This window comes from Tiliqua scincoides, chromosome 1 (genome assembly GCF_035046505.1).
Source record: "Tiliqua scincoides isolate rTilSci1 chromosome 1, rTilSci1.hap2, whole genome shotgun sequence".
Lineage (NCBI taxonomy): Eukaryota > Metazoa > Chordata > Lepidosauria > Squamata > Scincidae > Tiliqua > Tiliqua scincoides.
The window spans coordinates 151738427-151758452 of NC_089821.1; the positions used below are offsets into that span (position 1 = coordinate 151738427).

The window sequence follows — 20026 nt, forward strand, 5'->3', positions numbered from 1 at the left end:
AGTGCCATGGATGAGGCAAGCCATTAAAGCAACTTCTAATGTTCAGATGTCCTGTGTTTGCCACCCAAAATCCAACTTCTGAACAAGAGAGGCTAAGTTACATGCCCAGAGCCATTTTGCCCTTTGTTTTGGATCGTTGACTATCTTGAATATTTGACAGATGTCGAATGTTAGTTTTGATAGTGATGAGAAAGGGCATGCATGGATAAGCTGATATCATAATAATTGTTGGGATCCCAAGATAATTGGCTAGTCATGTGGAGTACAGGAGTGTATCTTTCCTACTCTGAAACGTGAAACCTCTGAAAACCTTGTAAAAAGCCATTTTGTTCATTTTAGAGCCAAAGCTGAAATTCCTGAGAAAACAAATATGCCCAGAATTCCATGATAAAGCCAAATCCAAAGAACCATGAAATAGTTTTAAAAGTCCAAGAAGGCATTTGATTTCTTGGCTAGCTTTATGGCAAATTGCTTTTGAAACTGAGTAGCCTTAAAAAACAAACAAAAAACCTTGTGGTGCGAGGTAAGGTTACTCTGGAGAATGTGGAATGTACTTCTCTTTACTGCACCTGGACAGGACTGGGGGGAGGCACAGGATCATTACAGGATCATATGGGGTGTGGGAGTGAGGATACAGATATAAGTGTAGCTGCCTTGAGCATGCTATAGTTTTAGGGGGAAGGCAGCTTATATAACTTCTGTAAATCAAGTTTTTGCTTGTATGTTCAGTCCCTGGCATCTCCAGGTAGGACTCTTCATATCCCTCCTAAGCAGCCACTGTGGAATGGGAGGAGGCCGATCTGTATGCTATGGTCTCAGTGTCTTTTCTGCCTCCCCCCAACGCTAACCCCAGGAAAGAATCTCCCCAATGGTACCACATCCTCACAGCTGCTATTTAAGGGGGAAAGAAACACCCAACGGACTTCCATGTGCCTTAAGCAATGTGTAGCCTGCCCTTTGGAATAAGAATTGTCTTCATTTGACAGCACTATGTCAATGACAGCATTGACAGCACTTCATTAGTATTGCAGCACTAGTTATTGCTTTGGGAAACTTGGTAGGTAAGACCTGAGATTGATCCACTCAGTATTGGGGTATTGTGTCTGGTGTGGCTGCCAAGGACAACAAACAAACACGGTTAGATATGATAAGGAAAAACTGTGAGGGACTGGTCATGTTTAGATTAGAAAAATAAGATAAAATATTTGGTGGGGCATAGTCTTCAAATATAAATAAGAGGAAATCAACTCCTTACCAGGGCAATGGTGTCAGGCGGCGGGGAGAGAAATAAGCGTATCCAGATATGTGGGGGAATTTTTTTTCTTGCAACACATTCCAAACAGAATCTCATTCATATGTTGAGGACTGTTAAAAGTTAAGGACATTCGCAGACCTGTTTCTGCAGTGCATACTAATCAGTAGTGGAATTGAATTAAATTTTCAAATATGAATATAGCTATCTGAATTGTCGCTTGCAATAAAAGTGTGTGCTGACTTGGTGATCAGCTGTATTTTCTTGATGTTTACTGCCTGTTTTGTTGATGTTTACTACCCACAAGATTTCACTTGTGAGCAAATGTTTCTTATTTGCCTTGCAGCATCATAGCAAGCACATCTCAAGAGAAGAAGTCATCCTGCGATTTGCCTTTCAAACCTCCATCACAGTCTTGTGCATTGCGTGCCCTTGTTCCTTGGGTCTGGCTACCCCAACAGCTGTGATGGTGGGCACTGGAGTTGCTGCACAGAATGGTATTCTCATCAAAGGTGGGAAACCCCTGGAAATGGCACACAAGGTTAATATTGTCATTTACTAACTTTCTACTTGTTGCTGTTTTACAAGTCTGGGAGTGAATAGCTGCAACCTTTTGTCGTTGCTTCAAAAGACAAATCTTTTAAAATGGATTGAGGGCCCAATCCTAAACAGTGTAAGCCAGCTTACTGTAGGCGCACACTGTCGCAAACGTGCCATAAAGCAGATTTGCAAGCCCTTAGTGCCAGCAGAGCGCCAGGGCTGGCCCAGTGCCAGCTGGTGATGGGCTAGCACCAGTGGAATACTCCAGTGGAGAGGTAGGTGGGGATGTGGGGGGACATGGGGAGGAGATGCCAGGGGGAGGGAGCAGGGTGGGAGGGAAGCAGGACCAGTGGATCTCAGCTCCACTGAATCCTGAGCTCCGTGTCAGGATGCACAGCCCGACACGAAGGCTCTTCATCCTACGGCAGCCTAAGGGCTGCTGCAGAATCAAGTAGCTCCATTGTAGAGCTACTTCCCTTCCTCAAAGGAGCGACCAGCGGCTACCCTGTTGCGCTCAGGATGCCACAGCCATTTTCGATGCCATGGCAGCCCCACGCTCCAGGCAGCTCAGGTTTGGGCTGTGAGCTGGCAATTAATCAATATTCCATTCCTAATTTTTTTGCATATATTTTATGTAAATGCTTGGGTACACTACAGGTTTACCACAGATCACTGCTGTATACATCCTCGATATACAAAAGCTGGCCTATAGTATCTATTGAAAATATGGGAGTCTTTTATGCATGTGGAAATGGATATTGTGTTTCAAGATTCATCAGTTTAAAGAGGGGCAGATGACCCCATAGGCAGTCCAATCCTAAATCCCTGCACGGAAGTGCACTGGCATGGCTATCACTATATTCCATGGGGGATTTCTGGCTATTGGTAGTCTCCTCAGGGTAAGGGGATATTTGTTCCCTTGTCCCAGGGTAAGTTCCAGCAGCTCCTATGGGGCAACTCGAACCTGCGCCATCGATATTGCTGGCAGAAGTCTTCATCCATGAAGATGAATAGAGGTGTGTACCACTGCCAAACCCACCTTCTCCCAGGGCCCATCCACCATCTCCACCACCACATTCTGCCCATCATGCCCTTCTCCACTCCTTCCTCCCTTCAACCCCCTGGGTGATCCTACCTGGGTCAGTGGATCTTTGGCCATCCACCAATGCGTGGGAGGGTGCTTTGTCTTCCTGCAGGCATGCAGCACACACTGGTAGAAGCTGCTTTGTGATTGCCTTAAGCAGCTTCTGCCAACACAATGCTATTTACCGCAGTGCCCATGGGGAATAGGATTGGGCCATAAGATGTACTGCAACTGAAAAACAGCTATAGACTTGAACTGTACTTATTCCATTAGCACAATGGATCATAAGAAGTTGCCTTATACTGAATCAGTCCCTTGGTCCACCTAGATCAGTACTGTCAACAGAGACTAGAGGCAGCTTTCCAAGACTGCCAGCAGGAATTTTTCCTGTGCCCTATCTGGAGATGCCTGGGATTGAACCTGGGACCTTTTTGCATGCCAAGCAGATGCTCTACCCCTGAGCCGCAGCCCTTAATGGCTGTAAGTGGAAAAGCTGGTCGGATCATCTATGCTATTTTAATTTTTCCTGCTACCTTTGGCCAATCTGTCTAACATAAAAATATCATGACCACAAAGGAAGAGACCATGGACATCAAATTTCAATTCTTTTTCTTCAAAACCTGGAATAGAGAGTGGAAATAGGGTGTGTTCTGATTTCCTAATTAGAAAATGTATTAGGAGGTCCCTGAGAGAGGCAATGAATTTCTAGATGCATCAAGCCCTCCAGTTTTATGTTTTTAGAACTGGATCTCCACACCCACAGTATCTGGGACTGAGCCTAATCAAACCTTGCATTCAGGCTTCCTTTCAGTGTTTCTGTTCAATCTTCCACCTCTCTGTGCCCACACTGCCCTCCCTCCCCCAGTGCATCTATTTCGTCTGCTTAGTTTGTGTTTTCTTGTACTTGGGAATCTAACACAGGTCTGCATCTTGAGCATATGCACATCTTTTAAATGAACTGAATGTGTAAAAGCACATTCTTCATGAAACTGAGAGAGACTGGCATTTCTTTCAAGCTATTAAGGTGGGAGGCAACTCCCTTTTTCTAGGCCAATATAGTATGGGGCTATTTCTTCCTTATGTTGCTTTTATATACTAGAGCAGTGGTGTCCAAAGTTTTTGGCAGGAGGGCCACATCATCTCTCTGACGCTGTGTCGGGCTGGGGAGGAAAAAAGAATTTACAATTTGAATAAATTTACATAAGTTTACATAAATGAAACTATTAAAGATGAACTTATTTGAATGATTGAAAGTCTTGCAATAGCTCAAGGCCTATAAAAGGCCTTGCACAAAGCAAGGCTGGCCTTTCCTTTGCTGCAGCTACTGCATCACAGACATGAAATGACAAGCAGTGGAGGAGCCCTCATCCCACAGCTCACACGAGAGGTCAAACAGTTGCCCTCACACTGAGAGCAGCTGCGTTGGGCCAGTGTGGGCTCCAACAAATCTCCGAAGGGCCAGAGGCTCATTGGAGACTGGGGGCTCCCTGAGGGCCACATTGAGAGGCCTCGAGGGCTGCATGTGGCCCCAGGGCCAGGGTTTGGGCACCCCTGTAGTAGAGGATAGGATCAGGTTGAGTGTTTTCAACTTAATACTAACTGCTGTAACCCAGCTGCTATTCTTTATATTGCAGGTAGAGACTGTGATGTTTGATAAAACCGGGACTATCACCTATGGTGTTCCTAGAGTCATGAGAGTGCTTTTGCTAGGAGACCTGGCAGCTACACTCTCTGTGAAGAAGATACTTGCTGTGGTGGGCACCGCAGAAGCTAGTAGTGAACATCCTTTAGGAATGGCCGTCACTCAGTATTGCAAAGAGGTACATCTTAAATTTCTGCTTTTAGTCCCTGTTTGGAAAGGACATCCTCTATATACATGTAATGAACTCTGTATTCTTGGATCCTGTAGAAGGCAATTTAGAACTTCTTTTTGTTAGGTGCATTGAACTTCTGGTATGAGCACTCCTATAAGAAGATCAAGGAGTGTTGCTTCATGGTATAAGTCGAGACCCAACACCCTGAATCTGCTATAGCTTCTGCAAAGAGCTTTGATGTTGAAAAGTAGGGCTTTTCTTTCCATTTCTTCCATTGACACACCCGTGCACAGAACAATAATGATTGTGGTTCCAAGGTGTATCTCCTTTTGGAGTTTTCCTTGACATTGAAGGAAGCATCCTTCCTATGAAAACAGCAGCCTACCTCGGTTGGTGCAGAGTGTATCCTGCCAGGTCCACTGGGTGCATCGGTTTCCCTTCCTTGCATCAGGCCTGAAGCAGCATCCCAAGTTAAATTGGCCTAGCTCATTGTATAGGAGTCTGGAAGGGTGTGGTCTCTGCTTCTCATATGTGTGACCTCAAGTGCAGCTCTAAATTCTACGTATACTGATCACAGTTGGAGATAGCAGACTGTCACCTTGCCACACTGCTATGCAGCAATAGGTGGGGTGCAGTGTCCCTTCCAATTTGCAGTTGATGCGGTATTGTGCTTGGAGGTTGGATGAGCTGGGGCAGGGGTGTCCAAACTTTTTGGCCTGAGGGCCACATTATCTCTCTGACACTGTGTAGGGGGCCGGGAAAAAAAGAATTAATTTACTTTTCAAATTTGAATAAGTTTACATAAATGAGTATATTATAGATGGATCTTATATGAATGAATGAAGGTCTTGCAATAGCTCAAGGCCTATAAAAGGCCTTGCACAAAGCAAGGCCAGTCTTTCCTTTGCTGCTACTGCAGCATCACAGATGTGAACAGCAAGCAGTGGAGGGAGCCCTCATTCCACAGCTCTCGCAAGAGGTCAAACAGTGGGCCATCGTGCTGAGAGCAGTTGCATCAGGCCACCGTGGGCTCCAGCACATCTCTGGAGGGTCAGAGGCTCATTGGAGACTGGGGACTCCCTGAGGGCCGGATTGGGAGTCCTCAAGGGCCACAAATGGCCCCAGGGCTGGGGTTTGGGCACTCCTGAGCTGGGGTATTGCATTTCCTGACAATTCTGGGCAGCACATTGAGAAATTCCCTGAAAAGTAAAGTAGTATTTTAAAACCTTAATTTTTCAGGAGCTTGGTACCGAGACCTTGGGATACTGCAAAGATTTCCAGGCAGTTCCTGGCTGTGGAATAAGCTGTAAAGTCAGCAGTATTGAAGCTGTGCTGGGTAAGCCAGAGCAGCACTTAGTCACTCCCAGTCCTCAGCTTTCTGATGTTGACCAAAGTGCTGCAAATCAGAGTTCTCAGCCTCTGATCTCAAACGTTGGAGGTAGGTAACAGCATAACATCATGCTAGCTATCAGCATACTGAGTGGTTTCAAAACCAGTAAAACACAGGAATTCAGATACTAGCTTTACATTTTGTTAAGATGTTTCTTATATTTTAAAACTGGACAGTATACAGGTGTGCGCCACTTAACAACCGTTTGCTTAACAACAGACCGCATATATGATGGTGGTCAAAGCACAATAAAGATGTTCTTAATGAGGCAATGGCATCTCCTGTAGCCTGCAGCAGAGTCTCTGTTTACACAACAGAGAGGCTCTTAATGCAAAGAAGAAGCAATCTCTCCAGTAGCCTGTTCAGCCAGGTAGTGCCTAGCAGGGAGTGTGTGTGGGAGTGTGTGGGAGTGTGTGGGGGAGAGGTAGCAGCTGTGGTGCATGTCGGCACCAACGATGTGGGCAAGTGTAGCTGGGAGGTCCTGGAGGCCAAATTTAGGCTTTTAGGCAGGAAGCTGAAAGCCAGGACCTCAAAGGTAGCGTTCTCTGAAGTGCTACCTGTTCCACGTGCAGGGCCAGCTAGGCAGGCGGAGATCAGGGGTCTCAATGTGTGGATGAGACGGTGGTGTAGGGAGGAGGGGTTTAGATTCGTTAGGCACTGGGGAACGTTTTGGGACAAGCGGGGCCTGTACAAGAGGGACGGGCTCCATTTGAACCAGAATGGAACCAGACTGCTGGCGCATAACATTAAAAAGGTGGCAGAGCAGCTTTTAAACTGATCCCTGGGGGAAGGCCGACAGGAGCCGAGGGGCATCCGGTTCGGGACTCCTCATCCCTATGGGATGAGGATGGGGAGGTTAGAGAACAACAAGACAAAGGCAGGGTAAGAGAAGAAATTGGGAAAGGTAGGGTGATGGGATGTGATAGACGGTTTGGCACAATGAGAGGATGCGGGGACAAAGGAGAGAATAAGCAGCCCATCCTGGGGCATTCCGTGTATAAATGCTTTTATGTGAATGCCCGAAGTCTACGAGCAAAGGTGGGAGAACTGGAATGTCTGGTGACAAGGGAAAATATTGACATAGTGGGCATAACGGAAACCTGGTGGAATGCGGAGAATCAGTGGGATAGCGCAATCCCGGGCTATAAACTCTACAGGAGGGACAGGCAGGGGCGTGTTGGAGGTGGGGTGGCCCTTTATGTTAAGGAAGGGATAGAATCCAGCAAAGTAGAGATTGAAGGTGGGTCCGACTCCACCGTAGAATCTCTGTGGGTTAAATTACCAGGCTTGTGCAGCGATGTAATACTGGGGGCGTGTTATCGTCCTCCAGACCAGAAATCTGATGGGGACCTTGAAATGAGGAAACAGATCAGGGAGGTGACAAGGAGGGACAGGGTTGTAATCATGGGGGACTTCAATTATCCTCATATTGACTGGGTCAATTTGTGTTCTGGTCACGATAAGGAAACCGGATTTCTTGACGTGCTAAATGACTGTGGCTTAGATTAGCTAGTCACGGAGCCCACCAGAGGACAGGTGACTCTGGATTTAATTTTGTGCGGTACGCAGGACCTGGTTAGAGATGTAAACGTTACTGAGCCATTGGGGAACAGTGATCATGCTGCGATCCGTTTTGACGTGCACGTTGGGGGAAGAATACCAGGCAAATCTCTAACAAAAACCCTTGACTTCCGACGGGCGGACTTCCCTCAAATGAGGAGGCTGGTTAGAAGGAGGTTGAAAGGGAGGGTAAAAAGAGTCCAGTCTCTCCAGAGTGCATGGAGGCTGCTTAAAACAACAGTAATAGAGGCCCAGCAGAGGTGTATACCGCAAAGAAAGAAGGGTTCCACTAAATCCAGGAGAGTGCCCGCATGGCTAACCAGCCAAGTTAGAGAGGCTGTGAAGGGCAAGGAAGCTTCCTTCCATAAATGGAAGTCTTGCCCTAATGAAGAGAATAAAAAGGAACATAAACTGTGGCAAAAGAAATGTAAGAAGGTGATAGGGGAGGCCAAGCGAGACTATGAGGAACTCATGGCCAGCAACATTAAGGGGAATAATAAAAGCTTCTTCAAATATGTTAGAAGCAGGAAACCCGCCAGAGAAGCGGTTGGCCCTCTGGATGGTGAGGGAGGGAAAGGGGAGATAAAAGGAGACTTAGAGATGGCAGAGAAATTAAATGAGTTCTTTGCATCTGTCTTCACGGCAGAAGACCTCGGGCAGATACCGCTGCCCGAACGGCCCCTCCTAACCGAGGAGTTAAGTCAGATAGAGGTTAAAAGAGAAGATGTTTCAGACCTCATTGATAAATTAAAGATCAATAAGTCACCGGGCCCTGATGGCATACACCCAAGGGTTATTAAGGAATTGAAGAATGAAGTTGCAGATCTCTTGACTAAGGTATGCAACTTGTCCCTCAAAACAGCCACGGTGCCAGAAGATTGGAGGATAGCAAATGTCACGCCTATTTTTAAAAAGGGAAAGAGGGGGGACCCGGGAAACTATAGGCCGGTCAGCCTAACATCCATACCGGGTAAGATGGTGGAATGCCTCATCAAAGATAGGATCTCAAAACACATAGACGAACAGGCCTTGCTGAGGGAGAGTCAGCATGGCTTCTTAAGGGTAAGTCTTGCCTCACCAACCTTATAGAATTCTTTGAAAAGGTCAACAGGCATGTGGATGCGGGAGAACCCGTGGACATTATATCTGGACTTTCAGAAGGCGTTTGACACGGTCCCTCACCAAAGGCTACTGAAAAAACTCCACAGTCAGGGAATTAGAGGACAGGTCCTCTCGTGGATTGAGAACTGGTTGGAGGCCAGGAAGCAGAGAGTGGGTGTCAATGGGCAATTTTCACAATGGAGAGAGGTGAAAAGCGGTGTGCCCCAAGGATCTGTCCTGGGACCGGTGCTTTTCAACCTCTTCATAAATGACCTGGAGACAGGGTTGAGCAGTGAAGTGGCTAAGTTTGCAGACGACACCAAACTTTTCCGAGTGGTAAAGACCAGAAGTGATTGTGAGGAGCTCCAGAAGGATCTCTCCAGACTGGCAGAATGGGCAGCAAAATGGCAGATGCGCTTCAATGTCAGTAAGTGTAAAGTCATGCACATTGGGGCAAAAAATCAAAACTTTAGATATAGGCTGATGGGTTCTGAGCTGTCTGTGACAGATCAGGAGAGAGATCTTGGGGTGGTGGTGGACAGGTCGATGAAAGTGTCGACCCAATGTGCGGTGGCAGTGAAGAAGGCCAATTCTATGCTTGGGATCATTAGGAAGGGTATTGAGAACAAAACGGTTAGTATTATAATGCCGTTGTACAAATCGATGGTAAGGCCACACCTGGAGTATTGTGTCCAGTTCTGGTCGCCGCATCTCAAAAAAGACATAGTGGAAATGGAAAAGGTGCAAAAGAGAGCGACTAAGATGATTACGGGGCTGGGGCACCTTCCTTATGAGGAAAGGCTACGGCGTTTGGGCCTCTTCAGCCTAGAAAAGAGATGCTTGAGGGGGGACATGATTGAGACATACAAAATTATGCAGGGGATGGACAGAGTGGATAGGGAGATGCTCTTTACACTCTCACATAATACCAGAACCAGGGGACATCCACTAAAATTGAGTGTTGGGCGGGTTAGGACAGACAAAAGAAAATATTTCTTTACTCAGCGTGTGGTCGGTCTGTGGAACTCCTTGCCACAGGATGTGGTGCTGGCGTCTAGCCTAGACGCCTTTAAAAGGGGATTGGACGAGTTTCTGGAGGAAAAATCCATTATGGGGTAAAAGCCATGATGTGTATGCGCAACCTCCTGATTTTAGGAATGGGTTAAGTCAGAATGCCAGATGTAGGGGAGAGCACCAGGATGAAGTCTCTTGTTATCTGGTGTGCTCCCTGGGGCATTTGGTGGGCCGCTGTGAGATACAGGAAGCTGGACTAGATGGGCCTATGGCCTGATCCAGTGGGGCTGTTCTTATGTTCTTATGTGTGTTTACACAACAAAGGCAATAGATTGGGCTGAATGTTCACTTAATTACCTAGTCGCATAACAACAGGATCAGAGAACGTATCCCCGTCGTTCAATGGCACACCCCTGTATTTACTTGGTTGCTCTCAATCTCGGATGCAAGTGGTCTCTGGAGCTATGATCTTATTTTAATAGCTCATCTTAGTTGTAGCTATTTGACAACCTCATAGAAACGTGTACATTGATGCATTTTGGATGGCACTATGCAGGGCAATGCCATACTGCAGTATCAGCTGGGATTTTGGGTTAGCTTTAATATGAATGATTCGCAGACCACAGCGGCAGCTGGCATTTTTGGAAACATTCCTGCATGAAATGATATATTTTCAGCTTGCTTATGCCCAATACCTGAGTAATTTGGGCTGTTTATCCAGGACTTAGGAGAAGCTCCCAATCTCTGCCTCTGTGAATTGGGTGTAAAGGATTGTGGAACAGGATGGAAAGAAACACAATCTATTGATCCCCTTCTGCTTCTAACCTACCCATAATTGTAACTTTCTAGAGCCCTGTTCTCATATTGCTTCTGAAGGTCCCATGGCCTTCTGGGTTTTGGGGGCCTCACGATACTGCGCCTGCTGGAAGGGGTTACACTAGGATTAATATTATATGCACTATAATTTTCAAAATATCTACATAGACACTAAGGGCACAATCCTAACCCCTTATGTCAGTGCTTTCCAGCACTAGCATAGTTGTGCCAATGGGACGTGTGCTGCATCCTGCAGTTGGGTGTCACTCACAGAGGCCTCCTCAAAGTAAGGGAATGTTTGTTCCCTTACCTCAGAGATGCATTGCCCTTATGTCAGTGCTGGATTGCACCCTAAGTGCCCAACATATTGGTTCCATTCCAAGAAGTCTGTCTGGAAGTTGGAATGTTGCACAAAAAGCACCGCAATGGGCATATGGAATTTGCACAAAAGTATCAGTGCAGCCACCTGTAACTTAGGAAGTCAGTGTATTGGCTAGCAAAGTTTAATAGCTTATGATAGGCAAAGAAGCTGGTATTAGGTCTGGAATGTGTGCCAAAGTGGAAAAAAGCTGCAGTGCCTATGAAAAAGGTCATCTGGAAAGGCATGTTCTTCTCAAAGTAGTTTTCCCATCCTGTAACTTGTGTAATTTAAAAAAAAACTATTGAAGTTTCATGTTGGTGTATTTCTTTGCTTACAGATGCAACAATCCCTCAGACTTATGCCGTGCTGATTGGGAACAGGGAGTGGATGAGACGGAATGGCTTGCATATCTCCAGTGACGTTGATGAAGCAATGATGAGTCACGAAATGAAAGGACACACGGCTATACTGGTGGCTATAGATGGTAGTCTATCAATAGAGTTACTCACAGCCCAATCCTATCCACACTTTCCTGGGAGGAAGCCCCATTGGCTCTAATGGGGCTTACTTCAGAGTAGACATGCATAGGATTGGGCCGTCACACTTCTATTGTGTATTCTGTAGCCTTCTGGAGTTCGGCTCACTCATGTGTTGGGATATGAGGGTATGGCAGCCCATGCCCAGCAGGCGACCAACTGCAGTGGCACAAAGATGCTGCTGGTCAGCTGGGAGGCGTTGACGTCATTGGGTAGCACCTGTTGTTGGCTAGTGCTGATTATGGCTGACTGGGATCAGCTGGGGAGTGGGAGGAACAGCTCAAGGCAACCTGCAAAAGCTTGTGGCAGAATAGTGGAGGGGTGGACAGAGAAAAGGACAGGGATGCACAGAGAGAGGGAAGTGAGTGGAAGGAGGAGGGGGAGATGACTAGACTGCTCCAAGACTGGGATTGCCAAAGCTGTGCTATAGTATATAGAACACTGCACAGTTCAGAGTGGTTCTGGAGCTCTTTCGAAGATGGGAATTGTCTCCTGTTTACGGAGGGGAAGGAGTTTTGTAGTCCTACGCTTGGTCCTATTTCTGAGCTTGGAAGAAGTTTTGAAGGCAGGAAGAAGGCATCCCTTTGTGCGAAGCAGAGCAGCAGGAGTAGATAAGAGAAGATGTCAAGCTCGGCAAAGGTAAGAGGGTACTTGTAGAGATGGTCAGGAAAGAGGACTTTTGCTTGGTAGCCCAACATTGTTCTAGGGTACTGGGTTGGAGTCCCCACTTCTGCCTTCTTCAACAGTCTTGTCAATGCTTGAGAATCTGCAGGCATTTTTATTTGGCCTGGTATTTGCTACAGGGCTAAATACCAGTGAAGAATGGTCAAGTTACATGTGATAAACGTTACTTGTGAGGCTATTTTAGGTGTGTGCTAAACTTTGCTGGCTTTTTGTAACCTCTGGGCTGAGCAAAAAAAATAAAAGGTGAAGAAATGCCAAATGGGATGTTGCCTCATTTTGACTATTGAATGAATACATGTTTTTCCTTCTGCAGGTGTCCTTTGTAGCATGATTGCAATAGCTGACACTGTCAAACCAGAAGCAGCTCTAGCTATGCACATACTACAGAATATGGGAGTGGACGTGGTACTCATTACCGGAGACAATAGGAAAACGGCCAAAGCAATTGCAACTCAGGTACCGGTCAAAAAAGTGTATATGTGATCAGCCTCTGATCCCTGAATTTGGGAGACTTGCTATGGCTTAGATGTTCTTGACCAGTTTCTTTCTGTGCATGTAAAATGACTTTTGTATCTGAGTTGAAAATCTGCATAGCACTGGGCAAGTAAGCTGAACTGGTCAGTTGAAGGGTGTAAGTAACCTTGGCTTGAATTGAATTACATCAATAAGATTTATGTTTGATTCATTATTAATGTATTTATCCTGCCCTTCTTTCAAAGGCAAACAACAATGTATTGGTTGGTTGTTTTGCCTGCCCCAAATCACCTGGTAAGATTGCAATACTTTTGTGGTGTAGCAGGGATTAGAACCCAGGTCTCCCTCTTGTTCAATGCTGTAACCCAGGGATGAGAAGAATAGCAGTTCAGGATAAATAAATATAAATTGCTGAATTCTCTGGCTGGTGTTTAGATGTAGGTAATGATTTTCATATCTAGAGCAACTAGATTCTACTATCAGAAGAGGAACATCTGCTATCCAAAATGCACTCCTAATCTGCATCACAATTTTTCCTGTGTATCTCTGTTTAAACTAGTCCATTGCTTGATTAATTTTATTGGGTGCATTTTTGTATAACAAAGCTTCAAGTAAGTGAGTGAGAGAGTGCTTCAAAAATATGTTTTGGCTTTCATTTTTTACCTTCATCACCTCAAAGCTTTTGAGGTTCAATTTTTTCCCCATTTATGGAGGTAGGGACATGTGTCTAGTACTCTTGCTTTGCATTTGCAAATTAAATGTACATTGTGGGGTGTAATTAGTAAGACTTGAGTGTGTTGGAAGTGATCCACAGACTCTTAAAGATTATAACATTGTGTGTATTTAGAATTCCATGTTCCACAAAAGCACAAAGCAATGCATGAAGGGAGATATTTGGAAGGAAAACGGAGGCGAATCTCGTTCATACTAACAGAAGGTTTCTTTTTGCATCTAGGTTGGGATCAGAAAAGTCTTTGCTGAGGTTCTCCCATCTCACAAAGTAGCCAAGGTCCAGGAACTCCAAACAGCAGGGAAAAGAGTTGCCATGGTTGGAGACGGGGTCAACGACTCCCCCGCACTGGCGAGGGCTGATGTTGGCATTGCTATTGGAACAGGCACAGATGTTGCCATTGAAGCAGCAGATGTTGTTCTTATTCGTGTGAGTCCTTAATACATAAAACGATGGGTCCCGTCCCCCCGGGACTTTTTCAGAAAACTTGGGAGTGCATGGATTTTGGGGTCGGAAAAATATTTTGGTCTTGTCTTTGCAGAACGACCTGCTTGATGTGGTTGCAAGTATCCATCTATCCAAGAGGACAGTAAAAAGAATAAGAATAAATCTAATTCTGGCCTTAATATACAATCTTTTTGGGATACCCATAGCAGCAGGTATGTTACAGCTTTGATGGCTGTCATAAACATTTGGGTCAGAGGAAGATGAATTGGAGATGAAGCTCCTTTATGCTCAGACCCAGTTCAGGTACACTGACTAATTGTAGTTAGTGGTTATATGCACATTAGGCACACGCCTCCAACTCGTGCGACTTTTATGTGTACCTTTTCTTTCATCCACAGTTAGGATAATTAGTGGTAAGTGATATGACAGCAACTGACCGTGTCTAAAGGGTGATCAATGAGAAGCAGTCTTTGGGAAAGAAGGGAGAGCTTGGACATGAAGGAGACGGATATGTTGACATCAAATTTCTTTCTTTCTGTCTTTCTGTCTTTCTATCTTTCAGCCATGTGATTTGAGGAAAGAAGACAGATCTATTTGTAAAATTGTGTGGTTTTTTTCTGTCCATTTAATCATCTACATCCTTCTGTCTAGGTCAGTGAGGGCCCAATCCTATCCAATTTTCTGGTGCCGGTGCAGCCATGCCAATGAGGTGTGCACTACATCTTGTGGTGTAGGGGTAGTCACAGAGGCCTCCTCAAGATATGGAAACATTTGTTCCCTTACCTTGAGGCTCCATTGCAGTTGCACAGGTGCTGGGAAGTTGGATAGGATTGGGCCCTGATTCTCACACATTTAGCACCAGGACCCACTTTTAGAATGAGAATCTATCAGGACCCACCAGAAGTAATATCATGTCTGGAAGTGACATCATCAAGCAGGAAAAATTTTAACAATCCTAGGCTGAAATCCTAACCAGAATTAAGTTTCGTTTACTATCATTGTTAAAAAGTAGCTTATTAAAAGTACAGATCTGTAACATTTCCTCAAATGCAGTCATATACCATGGTAGCATCAAGTCTAATATATTAGAAATAAAATATTAAAATGAATGGGGACCCCACCTGAAATTGGTTTGCGACCCACCTAATGGATCCTGACCCACAGTTTGAGAAACACTGGTCTAGGCCATCTGTAGTAACCATATCCCTGCTGTTCATTTTACTCTGAACTGAAGGATGTCAGACAGAAGGCAGGCAACTTGCTTAGTGGAGAAGGGAAGGAAACCCAAGACAGTGAAATAGGAAGTTCTCTTGATGACTGTGTATCTCCTCATTGCAGGAGTATTTATGCCTATTGGAATTGTGCTCCAGCCATGGATGGGGTCGGCAGCAATGGCAGTGTCTTCAGTATCGGTATTGCTCTCTTCCCTGCAGTTAAAATGGTAAGCAGGGTATGAATACTCCAATAAGTTGTGCAAAGATACCTCAACATAACTTTGAGGACTACAGCTAACTTGCTTATCTTAAGTGTACATAACAAAGTGGTGTGCATAACCACAAAGTGGTGTGTAAAGCATGGTGAGCCCTTGATGGTGGGTACACTTGGGGCACAATCCTGACTAGGTCTACTCAGAAGCAAGTCCTATTGTAGTCAATGGGACTTACTCCCAGGAAAGTGAGGTTAGGATTGCAGCCTTAGACTGACAGATTGTTTAGCTTAAATATAAAGCCCTATGCTTCAACTTATCCCAAAATGTTGAGACTGGTTATAATTTGGGGTGAGGCTATTTCTACAATGTTAAAAGTGAAAAATTCAGCAATTTATTCACATTTATATAATGCCTTGCTTCCAAGAAGGTCAGGTCAACATACACGGCTCTGTCTCTTCCTTTCATTCATGCAACAACTCTATGATGAGACTGAGAAAGCACCTGGCTCAAGGTGATCCAGTAAGCTTCATGGCTAAGCAGGGATTTGAACTCGAATCTTTTTGATCCAAGTGCAGCACTCTACATCTCAGTGGCAGGACTTGGGAACATAAGAAGAGCCCTCTTAGATCAGGCCAAAGGCCCATCTAGTCCAGCTTCCTGTATCTCACAGTGGCCCACCAAATGCCCCAGGGAGCACACAAGACAACAGGAACAATCTGTGTCCTGGTGCCCTCCCCTGCATCTGGCAATCAGAGGCAGCTTGCCTCTAAAACCAAGAGCTTGTACATACCTACTATGACTTGTAACCCATAATGAACTTCTCCTCCAGAAATTTGTCCGATCCTCTCTTAAAGGCATCCAGGCAAGATGCCATAACTACTACTTGTGGCAAAGAGTTCCACAAACTAATTACATGCTGGGTAAAGAAATATTTTCTTCTGTCTGTCCTAACTCTCCCAACACTCAGCTTTCGTGGATGCCCCCTGGTTCTTGTGTTATGCAAGAGTGTAAAGAGCATCTTTCTATCCACTCTGTCCATCCCCTACATAATTTTGTATGTCTCAATCGTGTCCCCCCTCAGGCACCTCTTTTCTAGACTGAAGAGGCCCAAACGCCGTAGCCTTTCCTCGTAAGGAAGGTGCCCCAGCCCCGTAATCATTTTTGTTGTTCTCTTTTGCACTTTTTCCATCTCCACTATATCCTTTTTGAGATGTGGCAACCAGAACTGGACACAATACTCCAGGTGTGGCCTAACCATCGATTTGTACAATGGCATTACAATATTAGCTGTCTTATTCTCAACGCCTTTCCTAATGATCCCAAGCATGAAATTGGCCTTCTTTAGTGCCACCGCGCATTGGGTCGACGCTTTCATCAAGCTGTCCACCACCACCCCAAGATCTCTCTCCTGATCTGTCACAGACAGCTCAGAACCCATTAGCCTATATGTGAAGTTTTGATTTTTTGCCCCAATGTGCATGACATTACACTTACTTACATTGAAACACATCTGCCATTTTGCTACCCAGTCTCCCAGTTTGGAGAGATCCTTCTGGAGCTCTTCACAACCTCTTCTTGTCTTCACCACTCAGAAAAGTTTGGTGTCGTCTGCAAACTTTGCCACCTTGCTGCTTAGCCCTGCCTCCAGGTCATATATGAAGAGGTTGAAAAGCACTGGTCCTAGGACAGATCCTTGAGAGGAATTTCTTTGAGAGGCTTCTGAGAGGAATTTTATCAGGGGGTATAAAGTTTCTTTTGGGCTCCTTTCCAAAGGGGGAGGGGTGAAACAGAGCAGGAGAGGGGTGAAACAGGGTGGGGGGAGGATGGGGACAGCTGGAAAAGTCTTTGGAGCCCAGGTCTCCCACCCGTGTGACATTGGCAGTTAGATACAGTAATATGGAAAACCAAACACGCTCCTAAGTCTCTCTAAAAAATTTTAAATAAAGAAAATCATGCAGAAAATTAGCATTATCACATTTAGTCTCACACTAGAATGGAAAGTGTCCAGATTGCACCAAAGCATACTTCTGCAGCACCTGTAGACCCACAGCTGTGTTCCTGAGCTCCTATACATTCCTTCATGGTAAGCAGATCCACAAGCTGAAGAGCTACTGTAGCAGGTCAGTTTTCATCCCAGATCTGACACTGTTAAGGAGTGTCATGTGTGCATTTTTCTGCCCAGCATATATGGCTTACCATAACTGCAGCCGCATGCTCGTGGTAGCGTCACCAGCATCCCGTGTGGGGAACAAGTCTTTGTAGATAGGAAAATGTAAGATCCCAGGAAAGTTCTGGGCCCCTTCCTTTGGCTCCTGGGCCTCCCTTTTGACCCTGGGCCCTGGTACAAATTACCCCCTTTACCCCTCCTGTCCTAGGCCCTGCTCAGTGGCTCTCAGGGAGATATTTAGGGAGGTTGTGGAAATTCAGTCCTGGAAAGCTCCATAAAAAACTTATATTTGCCTTCATCTTGGTTTAAGCATTGCTATCTCAGCATGTAAGTAACTGCCGAGAGTCTGCAGGATATAAAATAGTCAACCGGAAGTGACTTCTGGTTTGCTTCTGCAAGGCATTCTGGAGTCTGCAGAGGCCCATGGAATGGGTCGTGGACCCAGCACAACCCAGAAGTGGCCTCCAGTGGCTCCCATTAATGTGTTATGGCACAATTGCAAGCATTGGGTCACAAACCAGTATGAAGGATAAGATACAGAGTTTGAGAACCACTGAATTTGAGTGTATTTTGCCAATGTAGATGTCCCATTTTGAAAGACAGACTTGGATAATACTTGTCAATGACAAATGGGACATTACCAAGTACTTTAAAGCTCAAGTGTCAATGAACTCTTAACATCTAGAAGCCTTTTGCCTGCTTTCTTTAGCTACAAGAAGCCTGATGTGGAAAGATATGAAGCACGTGCTCAAGGGTGCATGAAGCCACTGACTCCTTCCCAAGTCAGTGTCCATATTGGAATGGATGACCGGAGGCGGGACTTGCCCAGATCAAGTGCTTGGGATGAACTCAGCCAAGTATCTCTTCGTTCTTTGACCTCAGACAGAATGCCAAGACACCTCGGGAATTCTCAAAAGAATGAAGCAGACAAGTGGTCACTCCTCATGAACAATCAAGATGATGACCAGTACATTTAAGAATGTAAACTAAATGATGCTGTTCTGTTCGTTGCCCTGATGGCTCTTTCACTGAGAGAAGTTTTGAGTTCCTGGATCCTGCTTCTAGAGCTCCAGTGGTGTGTGTTTCTGTGCTCTGATGGCAGTGAAGAAGGTGGGAGGAGATGGCACTGAACTGCTCCTGGTTGCTGAGATGCCACTTCTAGATTAAGGCCTGATCTGGCATAATTAAAATGTGAACAAAAAGAAATGCGACTTGAGCCTTGAGATTTTCCACACATTGTATCGATTTACTGAAAGCTACATAAATATGCTTTACACTAATTTTAGAAATGTTGCAAATGATAGTACAGTTAGTTTGTCCTTATTTTATGTTTTCTAAATGAGAGATCAGGATTTTGTCAGCTGCCTGAACTGCATTTTTGATAGGGGAAGTGAGCAAGGTCCACAATTTTTGAGAGGATCCAGCAGCATGGTTCTAAATCTTAATAGCATAAAATAGTATGACTTAAAGTAGGAATAATGCCCACAAGGACAAGGTCCTTCACTTGAACCTCGGCGTTGTCCTCTAAAATAGAGGCAGGACAAAATCAAATTTTACATTCATTTTGGTTTCAGCTGCTTAAACTTACTGTCTTGCTGAGCACAAGGGCAAAAAAGATAGAAACTTTGAATGAATTTTATCAAGTTATCGGAACTTGCTTTCATGACCGCTTGTTTCCATTAGTATTCATATTTTGAATACTAATTCAAAATATGTATTCATTGTATTCATATTTAATTGAATTCATTCATATTAATTGTATTCATATTTAAGCCACAAATTATGGGAATGAAGATGCATTGAATGTGCTTCAGATGGCAAATTTGTGTTGGCGCTGGCAATGTGAAAAGTGAATAAAATAACTTTGGAATAAGCTATTCATGACTGAAGAATGCTTCACCAGACAGGGAGCAGTTTTCAGAATGCTGAAAAAAATCCATACCTTATTTTATTCAGTTAGTTAAATATACATAGAGAAGCTGTGGTGAGGGGGATGGGGGGGAAGCAAAGGAACCATTGGTTCACAGACTTTCCCTCGTCTTTCCCATCGTGGACTTTAGTTAGGCAGACTGCTGCTATCAGGGAGGATAACGCCCACCTTCAGGAAGTATTCTGCAGAGGAAACCCACTTCTAGGGGTTCCAGTCCTCTAGGTCAGGGGTGCTCAAACTTTTTGGCAGGAGGGCCACATCATCTCTCTGACACTGTGTTGGGGGCCAGAAAAAAAAATAATTAATTTACATTTGAATAAATTTACATAAATGAATATATTAGTGACAGAAAATGAATGAATTCAAACCATATACACATTCACATACACAAAAGGGGGGGGGCATCTTCCAGCCAGTTATTTTGAACTTTCATACACACAAAGGGGAGGCATCTTCCAGTCAGTTCTTTACACACAGAGAGGGCAGCATCTTTAAGTTGCTGCTGCACCAGGGTTGCCACAATGTTTGAGCGCTCACTTGCCTGCTGTTCCTCATGCAGGCGGCATGTGCTGCTGCCTGCTTGCCTGCCCACACACTCACCTGCCCCCTCACCCTCTCCCTCCCTCCCTTGCTCGGGTGGCATGTGCTGCTGCCTAGCTGCCCGCCCAGCTGCCTGCCTATCTGCCCATCCACCTTC

The 20026-nt window shown here is 45.1% G+C and overlaps 1 protein-coding gene across 4 annotated transcripts in view; it reads left to right on the plus strand.

Moving 5' to 3' along the window:
• Positions 1 to 19346, plus strand: part of ATP7B (ATPase copper transporting beta) — a 46570-nt gene extending 27224 nt beyond the window's left edge. For all 4 annotated transcript variants that reach the window (XM_066611568.1, XM_066611541.1, XM_066611550.1 and 1 more), the window contains 9 exons: positions 1599 to 1793; positions 4511 to 4696; positions 5930 to 6128; positions 11270 to 11416; positions 12466 to 12608; positions 13582 to 13785; positions 13898 to 14015; positions 15142 to 15244; positions 18109 to 19346. In XM_066611568.1, the coding sequence (XP_066467665.1) occupies positions 1599 to 1793; positions 4511 to 4696; positions 5930 to 6128; positions 11270 to 11416; positions 12466 to 12608; positions 13582 to 13785; positions 13898 to 14015; positions 15142 to 15244; positions 18109 to 18376 (1563 nt within the window). In that variant the 3' untranslated portion in view covers positions 18377 to 19346. The remainder of the gene's footprint in view (positions 1 to 1598; positions 1794 to 4510; positions 4697 to 5929; positions 6129 to 11269; positions 11417 to 12465; positions 12609 to 13581; positions 13786 to 13897; positions 14016 to 15141; positions 15245 to 18108) is intronic.
• The last annotated feature ends 680 nt before the right edge of the window (positions 19347 to 20026 follow it).